This window comes from Phocoena phocoena, chromosome 10, assembly GCF_963924675.1.
Source record: "Phocoena phocoena chromosome 10, mPhoPho1.1, whole genome shotgun sequence".
Classification (NCBI taxonomy): Eukaryota; Metazoa; Chordata; class Mammalia; order Artiodactyla; family Phocoenidae; genus Phocoena; species Phocoena phocoena.
In genome coordinates, this window is record NC_089228.1 from 61007011 (window position 1) to 61026055 (window position 19045).

Sequence of the window (19045 nt, forward strand, 5' to 3'; positions counted from 1 at the left end):
ATGATTGCCGCCGCTTTCCTCGTCTTGCTGAGACCCTACAGCATCCAATGTGCCCTTTTCCTCTTGTTGCTTCTGCTGGGCACCATCGCCACCATCATCTTCTTCTGCTGCTGGCACCGCAGGCTCCAGAAGGGGAGGCATCCGATGAAATCGGTCTTTTCGGGTCGTTCAAGGAGCCGAGGTAAGACACCCCGCGACGGGCTTACTCGGGCCGGAAGGAACCTTTAAGCCGATTTGAAGAGGGAAGCGCGCTCTCTGGCTTCCGCGCTGCTCCCTCTACCCTATCCGCGCCCGCTCCCCTAGCCCAGTGCGTTTCTGTGTTTAGCGTCCCTGTCCCCCTCCTCGGGTCGGCCGGATTGGGGTGACCGCGGGAAGCAGAGCGCCGGGAGGTTGGGGGAACGCACCAGATGCTTGGTGTCAGTGTGCTTAAGCCCTGGGGATGACTGGAGCGGAGTCCGGGCTGCGGCAGCCTCGTCCACCCCCACCCTCCGGCCGGCGCTGGACCGTGGGGCATGGAGAGTTCGGGGCTCCCCAACTCCCCCAGAACTTTCCCTGAAACTTCTCGCGGAGAAATCACCTAGAGACCGATGGCCTAGTAAACAGCCCTCCCAGCAGGCTGTCCCCACTGCGTTAGAGGCGTCCGGAACGCGCCTCCCCGACCCTCGTCTCTCGGGTAAGTCGTCCGTGACTCGGCAGGTGAAGAACAAGGAGTTAATTGACGTCTCGTTTTTCTTTTTTTTTCCCGCAGATGCTGTTTTGAGATCACACCACTTTCGTTCCGAGGTAATTTATTTAGCGCGCACGCTCAAGGTCAGAAGAAGTTCTCTTTGCTGGGTACCAATATTAATCATATGGGTGTTCAGAAGCCAGTAGGGCGTTGAATGGCCAGCATGCTACCCCCAAGCCGAAAGGGACGTGTTTCCTTTTAAGTGACTCCCCAGCATGAGTGCCTAGTGAACGGTATTGGCAGATCTCTTGTGTCCTGGAGCCGCTGTACTGGAAGGGGTGAGACAGCCCTTAAAAGCGGCCAGACCTTATGAACTGAGCCTCGGGATGGATCTCAGTTTCCTTGACAATCTATAAATCGCCCGAAGCTTTCTGGGTGCAGGCAGCTGGCTGCGGCTGTTCACTTGGGTATCTAACCTCAGCTGGGAGCTTTTAGGGAGCTGGTGCAGAGCAGTTTGATCCATGTGAATTTCCCTTTAGACTTTCAAGTTTATATTCCTATTCACCCAGAAAGAGCTCCATGTTTTACTGGGGATGTCTGATGATTTTTGCAGAGCGATGGTGGTAGTGATCTGGCTTTACTAACAAGATGTGGACCATCCCTCCATAAACAGGTGACCTGGCCTCGCAGCAATTCAGTGGAACTGTTGTAGGACTAGTTCCGCTGGAGATAGACCAAAATGAGAAACACAAGCTCTCCCTGACCCAGCATTTCTTGATGAATTTCCAGGCCAACCCCCCGCTTAATGCGAGATGATTGTCCCTCTTTTCCCACGAGTTTCACACAGCCAGGAGGGTGCTGGTAGCAATGCTTGATGCCCTTTGCTCATTTTAGCGAAGACTTCATAGTTAGAAACGCTCCATTGACTTGCCATTTACCTGAGAAGTTATTTTACATTTCATTTCACTAGTTAATCCAATGTTTTATTCCACCCTAGATGTTTGATTGGACTCTGGTTGCTTGAAAGCTTTTACTGCATTACTATAACATCGTTATAATGTGGCACAATGAATAATTCTACATAGAACCCCAGTGGGTGAGAACTATTAACTCAATATAGGACTGTAAAGAGAATAAAATAACCAGTCAGATAATCAGAGGTTCCATTGCTGCCTTTACACTAACTAGCTGTGTGGTGCTGGGAAACTCTCTCAACTTCTCAGCCCTTCAACTATAAAATAGGGCCAATAGTACCTTATAGGGCTGTAGGGGGAGGGCAGGTTTACCAGTAATCATGTTAACAAAACCCCACTTAGTTCATAGTAGCTATTCAGTACTGGATAGGTATCATTACATTTTGTAAAAGTGAATTAAAAATGTGTAAAAATAAAAGATCTGTCCAGAAATCTTAAAGTCTTTATTAGATTAATTAATTCAAAGTTATGTGAAACAACATAAGCTGTGCCTGTTATGAACCAACACTTTTTGAATACCTGATTAATTTAATAGAATAACCCATTTAGAGGTGACAAAAAATAAATCACAGTCAGGGTGCGAACACCAAAATTTAGGATTTTCATTTTAAAAGGAGATCACCAGTCCAGTACGTGTAAATGATAGAACCAGAATAAGAATCCTGTTATGGGTTGTTAGATTAGTCATCAAGTGATTCAACTAAAGCATAGGCAGAAAAAATGAGATAGGTCTATGTTTTGTTTAGTTATCTGTCAGTTAAGCATTTGTCCTGAGCTTGCATTTGGTTAGGAAAGCTGGGAGTGATTGTTTAATGCCATAGCTCATTTCACAAGATTCCTGGTACAGGTTGACATCCTGTGTGTGCTTCGTATTTGCCTTGTCTGCTGGGCTGGGAACATCTTGACGGCATGGACCAAGTCTCTCTTGTTTAGGGCTATATCCCCACTGCCTGGTGTATAATGGGCTCTTAATAAGTATTTATCAAATGAGTGAAAAATTCTCTGTGAGTGCCAGTTCTTGTAACTGGGCAAATACAACTCAGAATTGGGCCAAAAAGAAAAATGCACATTCTCAGGACGTTGCTCAGAATTCAGCATTTGCTGAATCCCAACTCTTATTTTATCTTTCTAGACTTTAAAACATTGCCCTTGAGTTTGTGTTAAAAAATGTAAATCACTAATTATAACAAAATGTATTTGGTTAGATTTTTTTTCTCAGAAAGTTCAATGCAGTATTAGCTTCATTTGTTGATAGGCCCCCCCATGTTCCTTTTCATACCAAGTCCCTGTGTTAAACTACTCAAAGAATGTCATTTTATAAGTAAAAATCGTGAGACTGTTCCATGAGAATGTCATATTTCATCATTGTTTCATGTTCGCCACAAATAAGACATTTTCCTCTACGGAAAACAGAGGGGATTTTTTTCCCTTCTCCGTTTCTACCAAAATGCCATTTCCAGCAGGATTTTCTCCTTGAGAAATACCTATGAAGTTTTCGGATTCTAGCGTGTTAGAAAATTAGAACTTGTGTCACATAATGGCTATTCTTGTTGCTTTGTAGCAGTAGCTGCTGCAAAATAAGTATCAAAGAAAATGTTTTGATTTTCCTACAAGTTATAGTCCTGTCGAGTATTCTATTCCTCATCCCAATCTCAGTCAGTAGATAATTCACTCTCAGTATTTCCGTAGCTGTCAAATGAGGAAAATGGGTTTAGGATCTGCGGACTTATTTTGAAATGTGAAAGAGCTTTGGGAAAGCCCTGGAACACGTGAGGAAGTTCAGTTAGCTCTTGGCTGCTTTACTTGGCGGAGGATATTGCTTCTGCTTTCCACACGTCCAGGAAAGTCCAATTGGAGAGGAAATTTCAGGATGTTTCTTCCCAGGTAGAGAGAGAAATAGTTCTCCACGGGGGAAACCATGGCATCAGGACTCAGTGTGCTTTGGGGAGGTTCTGCAGCAGGAAAAAAAGCTACGTATCTCTTGTGAGGGGCTGCAGCTTTTCCCCCCTCACTAAGTGGATAATAAACACCTTGCTTCAACTCAGTTTCTTCCTCATGAAGCTAGAAATAAATGATTCAGAGATTTATGAGATGTTTGGGAACCATAACCACCAACAGCCCCTTTTTATTTTCATATACTTGCAAACTCATCTCTACTGGCTTAAGAGTTCTCTAAATTTTAATAATAGCATATGAGAATGTAAAATTATTAATCTGCTCACCAAGGGCTCAATCTCCAATTCTCAGACAGATAAAAGGCCCAGTTAGATAGCTAGAAATATGTGCTTTGTATATGAAAATAAAATACTTGTACCATATATATAGTAATAAACAATACATATAGTGATGAGAGGTGATTTCACATTGAGATGGGATGCAGTCTGGAAACCAAGTGTTCATTCTGGGTCTCTAAGAAGGATATTTTTCCTGGGGACTTAATAATGTTTGATGCTGTGACTTTACACAATGCTTAACTGTTTCCCTAGATGCCTGTGGTGAAGATCAGACAGTGACAGTCCTGATTTTAAGGAAATCTCGGAAAGTGATATGGGTAATTGAGGTACCATTAGATTACAAGAAAGAACCTTGTGAGCCCTTCAGTAGAGTGAAGACAATTACATATAATGCCCTTGGAGAATACCCAGCATGAACAGTGGTACATGATCCCTATTCATCAGCTCGGTGGAATAAGGGCAGCCTTGTTTGATATCAGTAGAGGCAGGAGGGTGTTTTGTGTCCATCAGGACTGAGTAAATATCTTCACTTCCTGTTTAAGGGAAAGGAACCAAAAGAGTTAACTAAGTCAACTCAAGTGAGATAAGGACTCAGTAAGACAGGAACCCCCCAGCTACATTTTGTCTGCTGTGTGGTGTTTAACTGTGTCACTCACAGCTCAAAGAATCATATGCCCAAAATTCTCAATGAAAGAGAGAGGCTAAGTGGAGTGAATTTTTAGTGGTGATTTCTTACAAAGCTGAATGGGCAAATCCTTTGGGTTTTTCCAGTAATTTTCCACGTTATCGTAGATGAAAGGATGGTCCACACTGACCCTCTTGGCCTCATCATGTTTCCAGAGAATCCCTGCACCAAACCATGGAAAAATGGTCAGTGGAATACCCATAGTTCACAGCTTGTTGTGGAATTTGCATCTTTCATTAAGGGTTACTCAGTGGATTAGAGAAACTGATAGTTTATTATTTAGCTCTCTTTTACAATTAGGTTATCTTTATAAATAAATTCTTTGCCTAGAGTTAAATTCTAGGTCTAAGTTAGTTTATGCTAATTAAATCAGTCTTAAGTTGAATTCCACACATGATACAGGGTTCATTTTGTTTCACACAATTATTTTAAAAACAAACATTTACTTTTTCATCCTTTATGAGGTATGGTATTAGAGGATAGGAATAAAAATGGGTCTGAGGTGTAGTCCCTGCCTTGACAATGACTTCCAGGTCACTCCCAATATCAGTGCTGAAATTTTATAGTTACTGGTTTCTTCTGCTCCAGTAACTGAACTGACATCCAACTATGAATCACAAATCTGATGGGAGCATCAGAGGCCAAGCTGTGCAAGTAAAGCCAGTACATTTGTGAAAAAGACAAATTCATCCCATTCACCAAAGTCACTACCACCATATAATTTACCCTTACTTCAGCTACGTGGCAACAAAGCAGAATGCTAAAAGCAAAAGAAGAAGAAGAAGAAAGAAAAAAACCCACTTTTTTTTTCATGCATCCAAACCTTTTAAATCCAGTCTAGATGAAAGTGGAAACAAAAGCTTTTTTGGAGAAGTCTGAAATCTTTGTCTAACCTCAAGGGTTAGGAATGACTCTTTTTGAGACTGCAGTTACAACATAGAAACAGGCTAATAACAAGTATTTGTTTAATGAAAGGATTACAGGAGTAAGAGTTCAAAGTCCTGGCTTTGGGTTCCAGCTCTGCCACTAACAAACTGTGCCATCTTGGTCTAGTCTTTTAGGGTCTCTGAGATTCAGACTTTCTGTTTTCACTGGTAACATGAAGATGATCTCTGAATCTCCTTCAGAGTAAACAGGCCCTGTTTCTGCTATGTGCAAAAAAGCATCCTGCTAAAAAAAGGCATCATGTAAAACGTGATTCCTTCTAGGAACTGAAGGCAGGTAAAGATAAAGATATAATTAGCATAAACACAAAGTAACAAATTATGTATAGAAAAGGAATGGTTGGAATACTTTTGATGACATGATTGCTTCTGGCTGGGGTGATCAGAGAAGCCTTCCAGGAGGAGGTGATATTTCTGCTGCAGCATGCAGGCTGAGTAGTACCTGGCTAGACAGACAGGGGCTCAGAGCAAACCCCCAGGCCAGCAGAACCGCTTAAGAATAGGCAACGATTAAGGAAACACACCTGTTTTCAGAGCTCAGAACACGCCAATATAATTAGAAGAAAGGGGTCTTGAGATCACATCAAGATGGAAATATAAATAGGTGCCAGCTATAATAAAAAGTAATTTTTGTGTACCACTTGACAGCTGACACAGGCTTTGACAGAACATTATTTTATTTGAATGCCTTAGGAGGGCACCTGCTGTGAGCCCTCTCAAGAGAAGGAAAGACTTTTGATTTCTTTTCTAGTAACTACGGCCAAACAGCCTGATCACTCTTTTTTCTCTGTTACGGAGAGTGGAGAGTTGTGGCCTCAGCTGCGGAGGCCTGGGACCATGATTGGCTAGGGGCCTTTCTGGTCACGCCGAAGCTGTACTCTTGCAGGGCATTGCATGTTTCAGGTCTAGTGCTCAAGCATCACTGGGTTATATTTGACTGCAGACACCATATGTCCAGGGGTTTGTGACAGCCTGCTCCTGTGGTCATTACAACTCCTAATGCAAAGCATAATAAATTTGCAGGCAATTTATTATGTACAAGGCTATGTAATATATTACAGTTTTTAAAAGTATTTGAAATGTGTCTCTGCTTTTAAACTTCTTCCTTGAAGAAAATCCCTCTCCCATAATAATCTGAATGTCTATTTCCTCCTCAAATCCTCAAGCCTAGCCCTTCGCCCTCAGCCAGTGACTTTTGTCTCCTAACTCACAGAGAACAACTTCTTGCCCCTACAAACTAAGTGGCATCTTAATCTTCCCTCCCAGCCCAAAGAAAACTTCATCTGTCCTCCCTATGGGTATTTTATGCTTACGCCATGAATTCCTTGTCTTCCTGTGTCTTGGGGGCTGCTCTGTGAGTCGTCCCCTCCTTTCTCTTCTGATGCTCCCTCTCTCCCGGCCCCTGTTTCTAACACATAAACATCATAGGTGCGTCCTTTTGAAAACAACGTAAACCTCCCTATACCACCAGCTCTTCTCTTAAGAAAAGTTCTCTGAAATCTGCCACCTCCTATTCCTCGCCTCTCATTTACTCCTCAATTTAGTAAAATCTGGCTTCTGCTGCTACGACTTGAAACCACTCACCCTTAGCTCAACATTGAGTTCTAAATTGTTACATCACATATTTCCATCTTAGGTTTAATCGACTTACCTTGCATTGGACTTTGTTGGCCACTGATCCCTTCTTGAAACTCTCCCCCACCCCCAACCTTTTTTCTCTGGCCACAGCTCCCTCTGTTCCTGCACTGGACCCTCTTCCTACTTAGATGTTGACATTCCCAACGTATTCCCTTGCTCATAATTTTTCAAATAGCTTTATTGAGATATAATTCACATACTATACAGTTCACCCATTAAAAATGTACCATTCAATGATTTTTAGTGTGTTTACAACGTTGTGCAGCCATCACACAATTTAAGGAGATGATGCAACAATGCAGTCATGCATTGTTGGTCAGCTTCTGGCTGACTCACAGTCTGCCTCTACATGATCTGTCCTCTTCCATCAAGCCAACCCAGGTTGGTTCACATGCAGTTAGATTCAGGTTCCAATAGCAGCAAGACTGGAAGTGCACTAGGCCTCCTGAGGTCTAGGCTCTCAGCTCATAGACGGCCTCTGCTCACACATTGTTTTTGGGAGTAGGGGAAATAGAGGGCTGATGGGAGAAGTTAAATAGTGTTGTGGCCACGTTTGCAATTTTGTAGCTAATCTTTTGATTTATGTCTAGTTTGCTGCTGTCTACTATCTCTAAAACACTCATTTTAAGCTTTTTCTGTCATTTTCCCTGGGCAGTCTTTTCTAATACCTTCGCTTACATCTGTATAAAAATTACTTCCACCTGAAATTTTTAAGCCTAACCATTTCAACAATTTTGGGGGCTATACTTTCCAGTTTTAGAATATTTTCCATCACCCCAGAAAGATTTCTCATGCCTGTTTTCCACTGATCCCTGTTCCTACCCCTAACCTGCAAAACCATCAATCTGCTTTTGGTATCTGTGGATTTGCCTTTTCTGGACATTGTATGTAAGTGGAATCATATAATAGGTAGTCTTTTGCATCTCTGGCTTCTTTCACGCATGTTAATGTTTTCTAGGTTCAACCATGTTGTAGCATGTATCAATAGTTAGTTCATTTTTATTGCTAAATAGTACTTTATTCTATGACTATACCACACTTCATTTATCCATTCACCAGTTGATGGACATTGGATTTCCCCCCAAATTTTAGCTATTATAAATAATGCTGCTGTGAATATTTGCTTGAAATCTTTGTGTGGACGTATGTTTCTATTTATCTTGGGCAGATACCTAGGAGTAGAATTCCTAGCTTGTATGGTAAGTATGTGTTTACTTTTTAGGGGAAATTGTCAAACTGTTTTCCAAAGTGGCTGTTCAGTGTAACATTCTCAACAGCAGGGTATGAGGGTTCCAGTTTCTCCACATCCTTGACAATACTTGTTATTGTCTTTTTGATCATAGCTCTTCTAGTGGGTCTGAAGTGGTATTGCTTTAGTTTTCATTTGCATTTCCCTAATGACTAACGATTTTGAGCATTTTTTTCGTGTGCTTGTTAGCAGTTCAGAGATCTTCCTTAGTGAAATGTTCAAATCTTTGCCCATTTTTATTTTATTTTATTTTTTACTTTATTGAAATACTGAGTTTCGAGTTCCATCTTTAAAAACGAAATGGGCATTTTGGACAATACATTCGTTACAGAAACGAAATAAAATGGAAAGTTCTAGCAAACTAAATCATCTTCTTAAAGAAATTTCCTCCACTGCAGGAAATCTTGAATAGTCTCCTGGCCAGTCATCTGGAGCAATTCTTCACAAAACTGATGATTTTAATTTAAAATTTAAGTATTCAAATTCTTTATATATACCTCTTTAAGATTTTCTATTTTTTCTTGAGTCAGTCTGATAATTTGTGTCTTTCTAGAAATTTGTTCATTTTATCTAAATTGTCTAATTTGTTGGCCTAATAGTGTTCTCTTTTGCTCCTTTTAATTTCTGTAGGGTTGGTATTACTTTTGTTGGTTCCTTTTGTGTTCATCCAGCCAGAAAGTTGGGGTTTGCTCTCCTGTTCGTTGCACACTTCTGTGACTATGCTTGTGTCCAGGGCCACGTGGCAGGAAGAGAGGGAAAGAATACAATGGGAGTTTGTCCTAGTTTCTTGGGATCAGAAAGGAAGGTTTCCTTCCTAAGAGTTTTATTTTCTCCTCCTTTGGGATTTCTAATGTCACTGCTCGTGGGATTGCTTGAAAGCTGAGGCTTAAGAGAACTCAGAGAAGAAAAAGATGGGGGATTTCTGCACTTTGAGTCTTAAGAATTCTCTTCTTCACTCCTCAAGCCAGAATGAGGGGACTTTTCCTGGAGCTGTCTCTGCCTCAGCTCAGTACCCAGCTCTGGGTTTCAGGCTGCGCTGCTTGCTTGCATTCAGTCTGGGGGATACTGGAGAGCAAACATGGCAAACTCATCACTGGTTTGGTGGTACTTCGAATTCTGGCCTTTTTACTTCAAGCCTCTCGCTACTCTTTGCTTTTCAGGATCCTCAGAAGCTACTCAGTGCATTCTGTCCAGGTGTACAGCCATGCTCAGTGGGAGGCATGTGCTTGTTCTAATTTATTGTAACCAGAACCAGTCTGTTTAAAAAATATTTATTTATTTATTTATTTATTGTTGGCTGCACTGGGTGTTATGGCACATGGGATCTTTGTTGAGGCATGTGGGATCTTTTTTAATTGTGGCATGTGGGCTCATAGTTGCGGCATGCCGGCTCATAGTTGCGGCATGTGGGATGTAGTTCCCCGACCAGGGATCGAACCTGGGCCCCCTGCATTGGGAGTGCGGAGTCTTACCCACTGGACCACCAGGGAAGTCCCAGAACCAGTCCGTTTTTAATTAGTCTATCCACCCTCCACCTTAAGCCCATTGCTTTCCTTCTTTTATTATTTAGTTTTTGGAAAATCTCATAGCATTTTGCCATCTAGTTAAGATGAGGTTGGCAGAAATGTGTATTGCTACATATAACTCATGCAGTACTGAAGAGTCCCCCTATTTCATTATTATGCAGAAGTTTTAGAAATCTAACTTCAATACATTGTCATTTGAAAAAAATTTCTTTTCTTTTTGTTCAGTCTTGTCATTCTCCAGATTTTCTGGATTTTCCACTAATTCTTGAAAACCAAATAGATTGCAATACCTGCAGATTTTATTTACAAAGAGAATAGAACTCTCACATTAAGAAGTAATTTATCAGGGGCTTCCCTGGTGGCGCAGTGGTTAAGAATCCACCTGCCAATGCAGGGGACACGGGTTCAAGCCCTGGTCCGGGAAGATCCCACATGCCACGGAGCAACTAAGTCCATGCACCGTGACTACTGAGCCTGTGCTCTTGAGCCCACGTGCCACAACTACTGAAGCCTGTGTGCCTGGTGCCTGTGCTCTGCAAGAAGAGAAACCACTGCAATGAGAAGCCCATGCACGGCAACGAAGAGCAACCCTCACTCGCCGCAACTAGAGAAAGCCCACGTGCAGCGAGGAAGACCCAATGCAGCCAAAAATAAATAAATAAATTTATATATTAAAAAAGGAAGTAATTTAGCAATAGACTGTTAGGTTTCAATAACTAACTGACCAGCTCTGGAGAATCAAATCCCTGACCTGACCCAGCCTGTAGTGGCTGCAGCGAGGAGGCAGCAGGCCTCTGCGAGCATTTCCAGCAGATCTAGATTGTAACTCTCTTGTTTTGAAAGCTGCTGTAGGGCGTCCCGAAGGAATTACAGATATATTTGGGAAGATTTGGTGAGATGGTCCAACTTTTTTTTTTTAAGTGAGTAGTCACAAATAGAAACAAAATTTTTAAAAATAAAATAATAATAATGAGGTCTAATTAATTTCTGTTGTTCTGAAGTCCTTCTACAGGATTTTAACTCTTGGTGAGCATTCTGAGAATCTCGTGAAAGCTCTGGTCCACATCTCCAGAAAAATTAGAGCGACATAGACGTATACTTTCTCACATACTTTCAGGTGCCTTCAGGGGCCCTCTTCATGCTCATCTGTGGATCCTGGGGCAGAGGCAGACCCCAGTTAAGAACTCCTGCAGTGAACTGACCAGATATCCTGCCTAGTTAGGGTCGCCCTGGGCAGTGCCTTGGCAGGGCGGATTGAGCTCAGGTGTGAGATGTGGTAGAAAACCTCCTGTAAGTTACCCGTGATACTTGGAGAAATAGTAATTCACAAAGTTGTCCCCAGTCTACAACTTGAAATGCCAGCTCAGATCTTTTTCCTGCAGCCAGGAGGTAGGAGGTACCCTTCAGGCTGATGCGATTGCTCCAAGTTTGTTTGTTTGTTTGTTTGAACTGAAGAAGTGTGTGTTCAGGAATATATGGGGCTACAGAAGCTCCCTGGGGAGATGTTTCTCAGCCCCCCTTCATCATGCTGCAGTGATAGGGCCGCGTGAGAGGTGTAGTGGGGAGGGTCCTGACCACACAGAGAGGTGGTAGGGAGGGTCCTGACTTAGGCATTGAAGACCTGTGGTCAAGCCTGTTCCTTAGCTCACCTTGAGGGTAAGTCACTTATTATTGCTGAGATTCCCTTTCTCTTTGGGTAAACTAGAAATAGCAATGCCTGTTCTTTTTTTTTTTTTTTTTACAATTTTATTTGTTTATTTATTTCGGGCCACGCCTTGTAGCATGTGGGATCTTAGTTCCCCAACCAGGGATCAAATCCGTACCCCCTGCATTGGAAGCGTGGAGTCTTAACCACTGGACCACCAGGGAAGTCCCTCTGTCTTTTATCAGGACCTGTGAGAATCAGTGACAGTAATATATGTGATTTTTAAAATACCTAAGCCACTCAGATGGAAAGATAAAGGGATGCATAGCATAATAGCTATGACAGAATGGCACCTTCATTCACCACGCATTTATTCACCACATTAGATGATGGTAAATACCTGTCATCTAATACCACAGGACATATTTAATTTCCCTGTGCTCCGGTTGGGAAAATGGCCTTTCTATCTCTCAAATACTTTTTAGAATCTCTTCATTGTATATAGAAGAGAGAATAAAAGGAAGTTTGGTGATACAGAATGAGAAAGTCAAATGATTTATATGACATTTAGGTTGGAAAGATCAGTAATTGAGTAGTTTATATTAGTTTTTTTTTAACATCTTTATTGGAGTATAATTGCTCTACAATGGTGTGTTAGTTTCCACTAACACACATATGTATACATATGTATACATATACATATGTATACATATGTATACATATACATATGTTCCCATATCTCTTCCCTCTTGCGTCTCCCTCCCTCCCACCCTCCCTATCCCACTCCTATATTAGTTTGTAAAATGATAGTCAAGGGGAGCAGGATGCTTTTAGGCTCTTCTGAAAATAGTGAGATCTTACCCTGCTCTACATCCTGTGCTGGAGATGACCTACTTATGGGGAATGATAATAGCTGCCATTTTCTGAGAGTGTGCCTGTCTTTATAGATGTTCTATCTCATTTAATCAGCCCTTGCCCAGTGACTCCCAAAGCTGAAATCCCAGCCCTGGCTCTTTTACCTGCAGAGCCCATGCTCATAGCTACCGAGAAACAGGAAAGTGGGGCTGAATTACAATGAGCTGAACTGGCATTTGCCCTTCCTAAGGTTCATAGAGATCAGTGTTAATTCACAGCCTTTAACCTTGAAAACTGAGAATAACCTTTGAGCTTGCTCTTCAGGACTTAGAGATAGTGGTAATTGCCATCTGAAAGCAGGGTGGGGACCCAGAAGCAAGTTTTCTTTTTTTATTAAAATTAATTAATTAAATTTTGGCTGCATTGGGTCTTCATTGCTGCGTGTGGGCTTCTCATTGCGGTGGCTTCTCTTGTTGTGGAGCACGGGCTGTAGGTGCGTGGGCTTTGGTAGTTGCAGTACACAGGCTCAGTAGTTACGGCTCACGGGCTCTAGAGCGCAGGCTCAGTAGTTGTGGCTCACGGGCTTAGTTGCTCTGTGGCATGTGGGATCTTCCTGGACCAGGGCTCGAAAGCGTGTCCCCTGCATTGGAACGTGGATTCTTAACCACTGTGCCACCAGGGAAGTCCCGGAAGCAAGTTTTAACTTAAAGAAGTAAGGTTCTCTGAGCTCCACTTGTTAATTTTTGAAATCCTCAAAGAAATGAATTTCCATTATTTAATCTATTTTCTGAGAGCTTTTTTTCCAACATATTGGAATTTACATTTCTGAGTTATAAGATACAGAGCAATAAGATTATAACAACATGCAAATACAGTGCATTTTCTCCATTATTGTTAGAAAGAAAATGTGCTGGTGTTTCCACAGATGCAGTCAGTGTATTTGTTAGGCTGAATTCCCCCTCATTCTGGGTCTGCTGGTTACATTACCGACGTGGCAGAACAGAAGAAAGCAAAGGCTGAATTTTAAGTAACATTCCTAGTTGTTTAGACTCTCTTAAAAATATTCGGAATACCTAGCTACATGTCTGAGTCATCTGCTGTACTGGGTGGGAGGTAAAATTGGGAAATTTTGGCTGGCTACTGCTATGTTACAATTTCTCTAGAAACCTCAAGAAAATAATGGACTCAAGAATGCCTTGAGCTTTTCTCTGAGAAACTATGGCAACGGGCCTTTTAATTAAAGCTGAAGTAGTGTGTGTGGCTTAGGAAAACAGAGAGATGCTGCCAACTGATAGGGAGAGTGTACAAGAATAATCCAGACAACTAAAAAAAAATTCATCTTAAATCTGTTTGGTAATTCTTTGTTCTCTATATTGTTCAAAGAAATGGTAGGAAACTTTTTTTACTGGATATCAGTATTTGACTTTGGAAATGTTATATATATATATATATTTAAGAGAATATAGTTTCCTGATCATGTTTTTTAAGATTATTGTTCAAATGAATTTATATTTCCTGAGTACACGTTAACTGACAGATGGAAGGCCAGCCCGGAGGGCAGCCAACCTAGGGTGGTCACAGAATGGATGCTATTTCCATTTTGATAATGGAGGTTGTTTACATTCCCCAGTGGAATGCACTGGTGGGTTAAATATCAGCGAATTAGTAAACTGTTCCCCTCTTGAGCTGAACCGTTGACAGCCTACATGCTAGAATTTATAAACTCAGAGCATACCAAACAGTAATTTAAAAAACAGAAACTAAATGGAAAAGCAAGAGTTGCCATTTTTCTCAGATCAAAATCTGTGTTGTGCTAACATGCCCCCCTGCCCCAGTGATGGAAAGATTTTATCACCCTCTTTGCCAGAAAGAATTTGAGTTTATGCCTATTGTTTTGGTGCTTCCACTCACTCTTAAGAATGTACCTGTTTGGAAGATGAATTGTGTAGTCACCTGATAAGGGCAGTAGCTGGAGAGGGGAGGGGCATCTGATGAAATACAATGTCGTGGTGACAAACATAAAGCTGGGGACAGGGAAGGAACCGGCTCTTACAATAGTCTGTTATCTGGTCTCCTTGCCTCTGGTTCCAGTCCGCCTCTTGCTATACTGTTGGCAGAATTAGTTACCTGTAGTCAGATCTGACTTCCCACACTGTCTGCCTGCGAGATTAGTAATTTTTTTGCAGCCTCAGCTCCAACCACCTCCAACGGGTGCATACCCTAAACTCAGACAAGGCTCAGCTGCCTCATGTTCACTGTCCTGTGTTTTCATACTGTTGCCAGTGCTGGAATTCTACTCTTTTTTTGTGTGTGTGTGTGTGGTAATTCCTACTCCTACTTCAAAAGGAGGATTAAACATTGCCTCTTTCCTCCGTTTATCTCACAATCCTCCTTTAATCCTCCTGAACATCTCCCTCCAGGACCAGATGAGGACCCCAGGTGTGGGGACTGACACATCTGTCTTCTCAAAGCAGGTACTGTGTACTTTTCATCTTGTTTCTCCATAGCCTTGTGTGGCATTTGGCGTGTGATGGGTCCTTACTCACTGTGTGTTGAATATTTGATGTTCGGTAAATGTTTGATGAAACAATGAATGGGATTAAGTGCGTAAAATAGTTGGAGTCACTAGGGCACATGTGAGAAAACACAAAGTATTTGAAATTTGGTTCTGCTGTTTTCCCTCCTCTTTCTCAGCCTCCTTCTCCTCTGGGTACCACTGCTCTCAGGCTGTTTTTTGGTTTCCCAGAGCACTTTTCTCCACATCTAATAGGCTTGCCCTACCCCAAGTGCCCCTGATCTCCTGCAACACCCTTTCCTCCCCAGACTTCTACCGTCAACTCCAGTCAGAATGCCATTTCCGTACTGAAGAATGCAGCTAGACATAATTAGAGGATAATCACGTCAACCTGATTCATTCCACGTTATAAAAGACTGACAGGGAGGCCCCAGGAAGTGTCTGAAATTTGGATTTAACAATACACGGGGTTGCTTGTCTGTTCAAATTTCTGACTGAGTATATTACCTTCCCTTTCATGCAGTATATTAATGCCCTCTCTACACAGGTTTTTATGCCAGGATTTTGGATTATGTCACTCAGTCATGACAAAGGAATATTTTGAGAGCTGCCTTGCCTGTGACCCATTTCAGTAAAATTGCTGCCTTTGTTCAGCAGCATTTGTCAATAATTTGAATACTTTTTTGCATCTTTTTTTTTTACATAAATGACTGAACATTGGAAAAATGACTGCTGATGCTGGTGTTGGGATATTAAATCTCATACAGCTGATGCACTTCGGACAGAGATGTACAAAATCATCAGGTGAGGCAAGAGAGTCAATTCTTAGCCTCAAATGTCTGCTCATGGAATTGAAGACCATCTACAGTCATTTATTACATAGGAAAAAAAAGCCAAAGCAAGGGACCTGTCTGGAATTCTGGAACTCTGTCCTTGAAGGGTGTGTGTAAAAGGGGAGCTATTACTAAGGATTTTTTATCTTATATTTTAGTTTCTGGGCCTCCAACCTAAATATCTCTTGTGTGACTTCCTCACATTTCATTTCTTCTGTGCTTTCACAAACACATTTTGTACAGAGGAGGGGCTGCCTGTAAAAGGTAAGGAAGATGTGCCCGGGTTTCCTTTAAGCTGCCCCCTCTTGGATGTTATTTACTCTTGGTTTAAACCCTTCTAACAGCTGGAATCTCGCCAATACCTTTGCTACAACTAATTTAGTAGATCCCAACATCAGGGCCCTGTAAGCCAGGCTGTGGCATATGCCCTGGGTTGGGTACTGGCACCCACAAGAGGAGGCCAGAGGCTCTGCAAACCGTCACCACTTTCCTTACCTGTTTTCCTTATCCATCTGGGAACCACCAGAGCCTAGAGGACAGCTTACTCTGGACCATTGGCTCTGAAGGGCTCAGTCTAACCAGAAGAGTGAACCCAGCTGACTGAGAGAGGCCTTCCATCAGAAACCTTGGAATAAAATCAAGTTGAATAAGACCTGCCCCTACCTTTGAAGAGCTCTCTTTTTCTTCTTCTTCTTTTTTTTAATCTCACAGTGATGTGTAAGCCGATGAGAAATTTGTCATTCATTGAAGTTAGTGTGAATGCTTCCTTTCTTCTCTTCTTTGGCTGTACCTGTATTTCCCCAAGTTTCTGTGTCTTGGGTGCAGAGTCAGGGTGTAAACTGGGATTATTGTGTGTGTGTTTTTTCTGACTCTACATGTAAGATTTTCATAATGGGATTGGGGGAGTGGAGAAAGGTAACAGGAAAAACTTTTTGTGTGCTGGTGTCTCTTCCCTGTGGGATTAAAGATTTAGTTTGGTAGCATTTGCGGTTACTGTTTATTTTAATTTTTGCATAGGTATTCAAATATTCAATAGTCAAAAATTAGAACATATAAAAATATATCAGTGAGAATTCTTTATCCCATTCTTGTTCCTCACTTTTTAGGAAATTTAGATAACCACTCTTCTTAGTTTCTTGTGAATCTTCTCATTATTTATTTTTCTATATATGAGGAAGTAGAAATTCATTTTATTTTTCTCTTATATGAATAGTAACTGTGTATGCTATTTGCATCTTGTTTTACTCAATGCACCTAGCTGAACTTTCCATTAGGAGTATTCTATTTCTTTTTATGGCAACATAGTATTCCATTAGATGCAAGCATATAAGGCAATTAACCATCCTCCTGTTACTGACACTTGGGAATTTTCTAATCTTTCGTTGTTATAAACAATGCTTAAATGTAAAACCTTAGTCATTTCACATGTGTGCAAATATTATCTGTAGGATGAACTCTCAGAAGGAGAATTATGGGGTCAAAAGTTAATATATTTCCCTTTTGATAAATGTTACCATATGGCCCTCCATAATGGTCTGTTTTAATTATTGAGGCTTCATAACACATTGTAGTCCTCTCTTATTAAAATACACTTTTGCTTTGCTATTCTTTTGAATGATTTCTTTCTTGCAGGTTTTCTAATTCTAAGGAAAAATACAGTATTTTTATTTGAGACCACATTAAATGGGAATTTTGCTAAAGGAGAATGGAATCTTTATCATTTTGAGTTTTCCTATCTAAAAACTGGTATCCTTTTCTATTCAATTCTTCTTTTGTGGAGGAGTGTTTTTCATGTAGTTCTTTCACGTTTTTGGTTAAGAGTATTTCTAGTATTTTATCTTTTTGGTTGTGATTAAAAGTGAGTCTTTCTTTTCCATTATATCTTCTATTTGTAGTTCTGTACAAACTGTTGGTTTCATTATCTTAATCTTGTAATCTTCTAACGTACTTCATTATTTCATGGTTTGTAGTACTTCTCCGTGGAGTCCCTTTGGGGTTTCCAGGTATAAAACACATCATCTGAGACTAGAGATTATTGTACATCCTCCTTTCCAACTTTCACATTTCTTATTCATTTCACTTGTATGTTTGCATTGGCTAGGACATCCCACAAAATGTTAAGTAATAGTAATAAGAGTAGGTATCCTTTTCCTGTTCCTGACTTTATAAGAATGTTCCTGGGGTTTCCCTGTGAAGCTTTTGGGTTGAGATAAATACATTTTATCATGCTTCAGAAGTATCCCTCTGTGCTGGTTTACCCTTGGCCTCCTGGCTTCACCTCGCCCTTGTATACTGTACTCCGGTGTGGAGCTGGGGCTCTGTAGACCACATTTTCCAGATGCCTGTGATAGCTGCTTCCTGATGGGATCTGTCATTAGGAGGGAGGAACACTTCCTGTCTCCTCTGCTCCTAGCAGAGGTGCCCAGTAGAGGCTCTCAGCACAGCCTCCAGCTTTTTCTCTAGATTTTGAGAACCAGGCTCACCTCTGCTCATAGGTACAGCAGCCAGGCTGTGTCCCTCCCTGGAGGTGTGAGCCCTCCTCTGAGCCCCTGAGGGGCTGACGGCACCTGAGCAGTGGGCTCTTCTCACAGGTCCGAGCTCCAGCTTTGTGGGGCCTCTCCTCTGAGCCCCGACATTCTTGTAACCTGATTGCTTCCCCTCCCTCCAGCTCAATGGGTGTTAGCGGCTTCCTGCATTTGTTATCGCTAGGTTAACATTCTACCGTTCCAGTCCTCTAGCACCTGTTTCACCAATTCCCTTTATTTAATCCCCTCTTTTGAAATACTTTCTGCTTTCCTGAAAGCACCCAATCTGATGACTCATCTGTTCCTGTTTTATTGAATGTTTTTATCAAGATTGTTTCCTGAAATTTTTTCCCCAATGCTTTTTCTGTGCCAATGGAGGTGATTGTGTGTGTGTGGTTTTTTCTTTAGACCCGTGAAATATAATAATGGATTTTCTAATGCTGGACTTTTCTTGAATTACTGTAATAAATCTCCCTTCGTCATGTTGTATTTGTCTCATGGGCTGCTGATTCTACTAGCTGATATTTTCATTAATATTTTTGCATTAATATTTGCATATGAGACTGGTCTGAAGTTTTCTCTTTTTGGGTGATCTGTGTCAGGTTTTCATTTCAATGCTGTTAGTTGCTTTGTAAACATTTGGGGTTTCCCATGTTTTTTCTAAGCTCTGGAACCATTCAAATAACATTTAACATTAACCATTCCTGGTTTCTGTTACTGTATCTCGTTTTATTTCTTAAAGTTTGATGGCATTC

At 41.4% G+C, this 19045-nt stretch overlaps 1 protein-coding gene across 4 annotated transcripts in view; it reads left to right on the top strand.

The window, feature by feature from the left end:
• Positions 1-19045, top strand: part of DST (dystonin) — a 496581-nt gene continuing 477536 nt past the window's right edge. For 3 of the 4 annotated variants that reach the window (XM_065886379.1, XM_065886381.1, XM_065886377.1), the window contains exons 1-2: positions 1-181; positions 749-783. In XM_065886379.1, coding sequence (XP_065742451.1) covers positions 1-181; positions 749-783 — 216 coding nt within the window. Of the gene's footprint in view, positions 182-748; positions 811-19045 lie in introns of all 4 variants that reach the window. The other variant, XM_065886378.1, reaches the window with a different exon arrangement.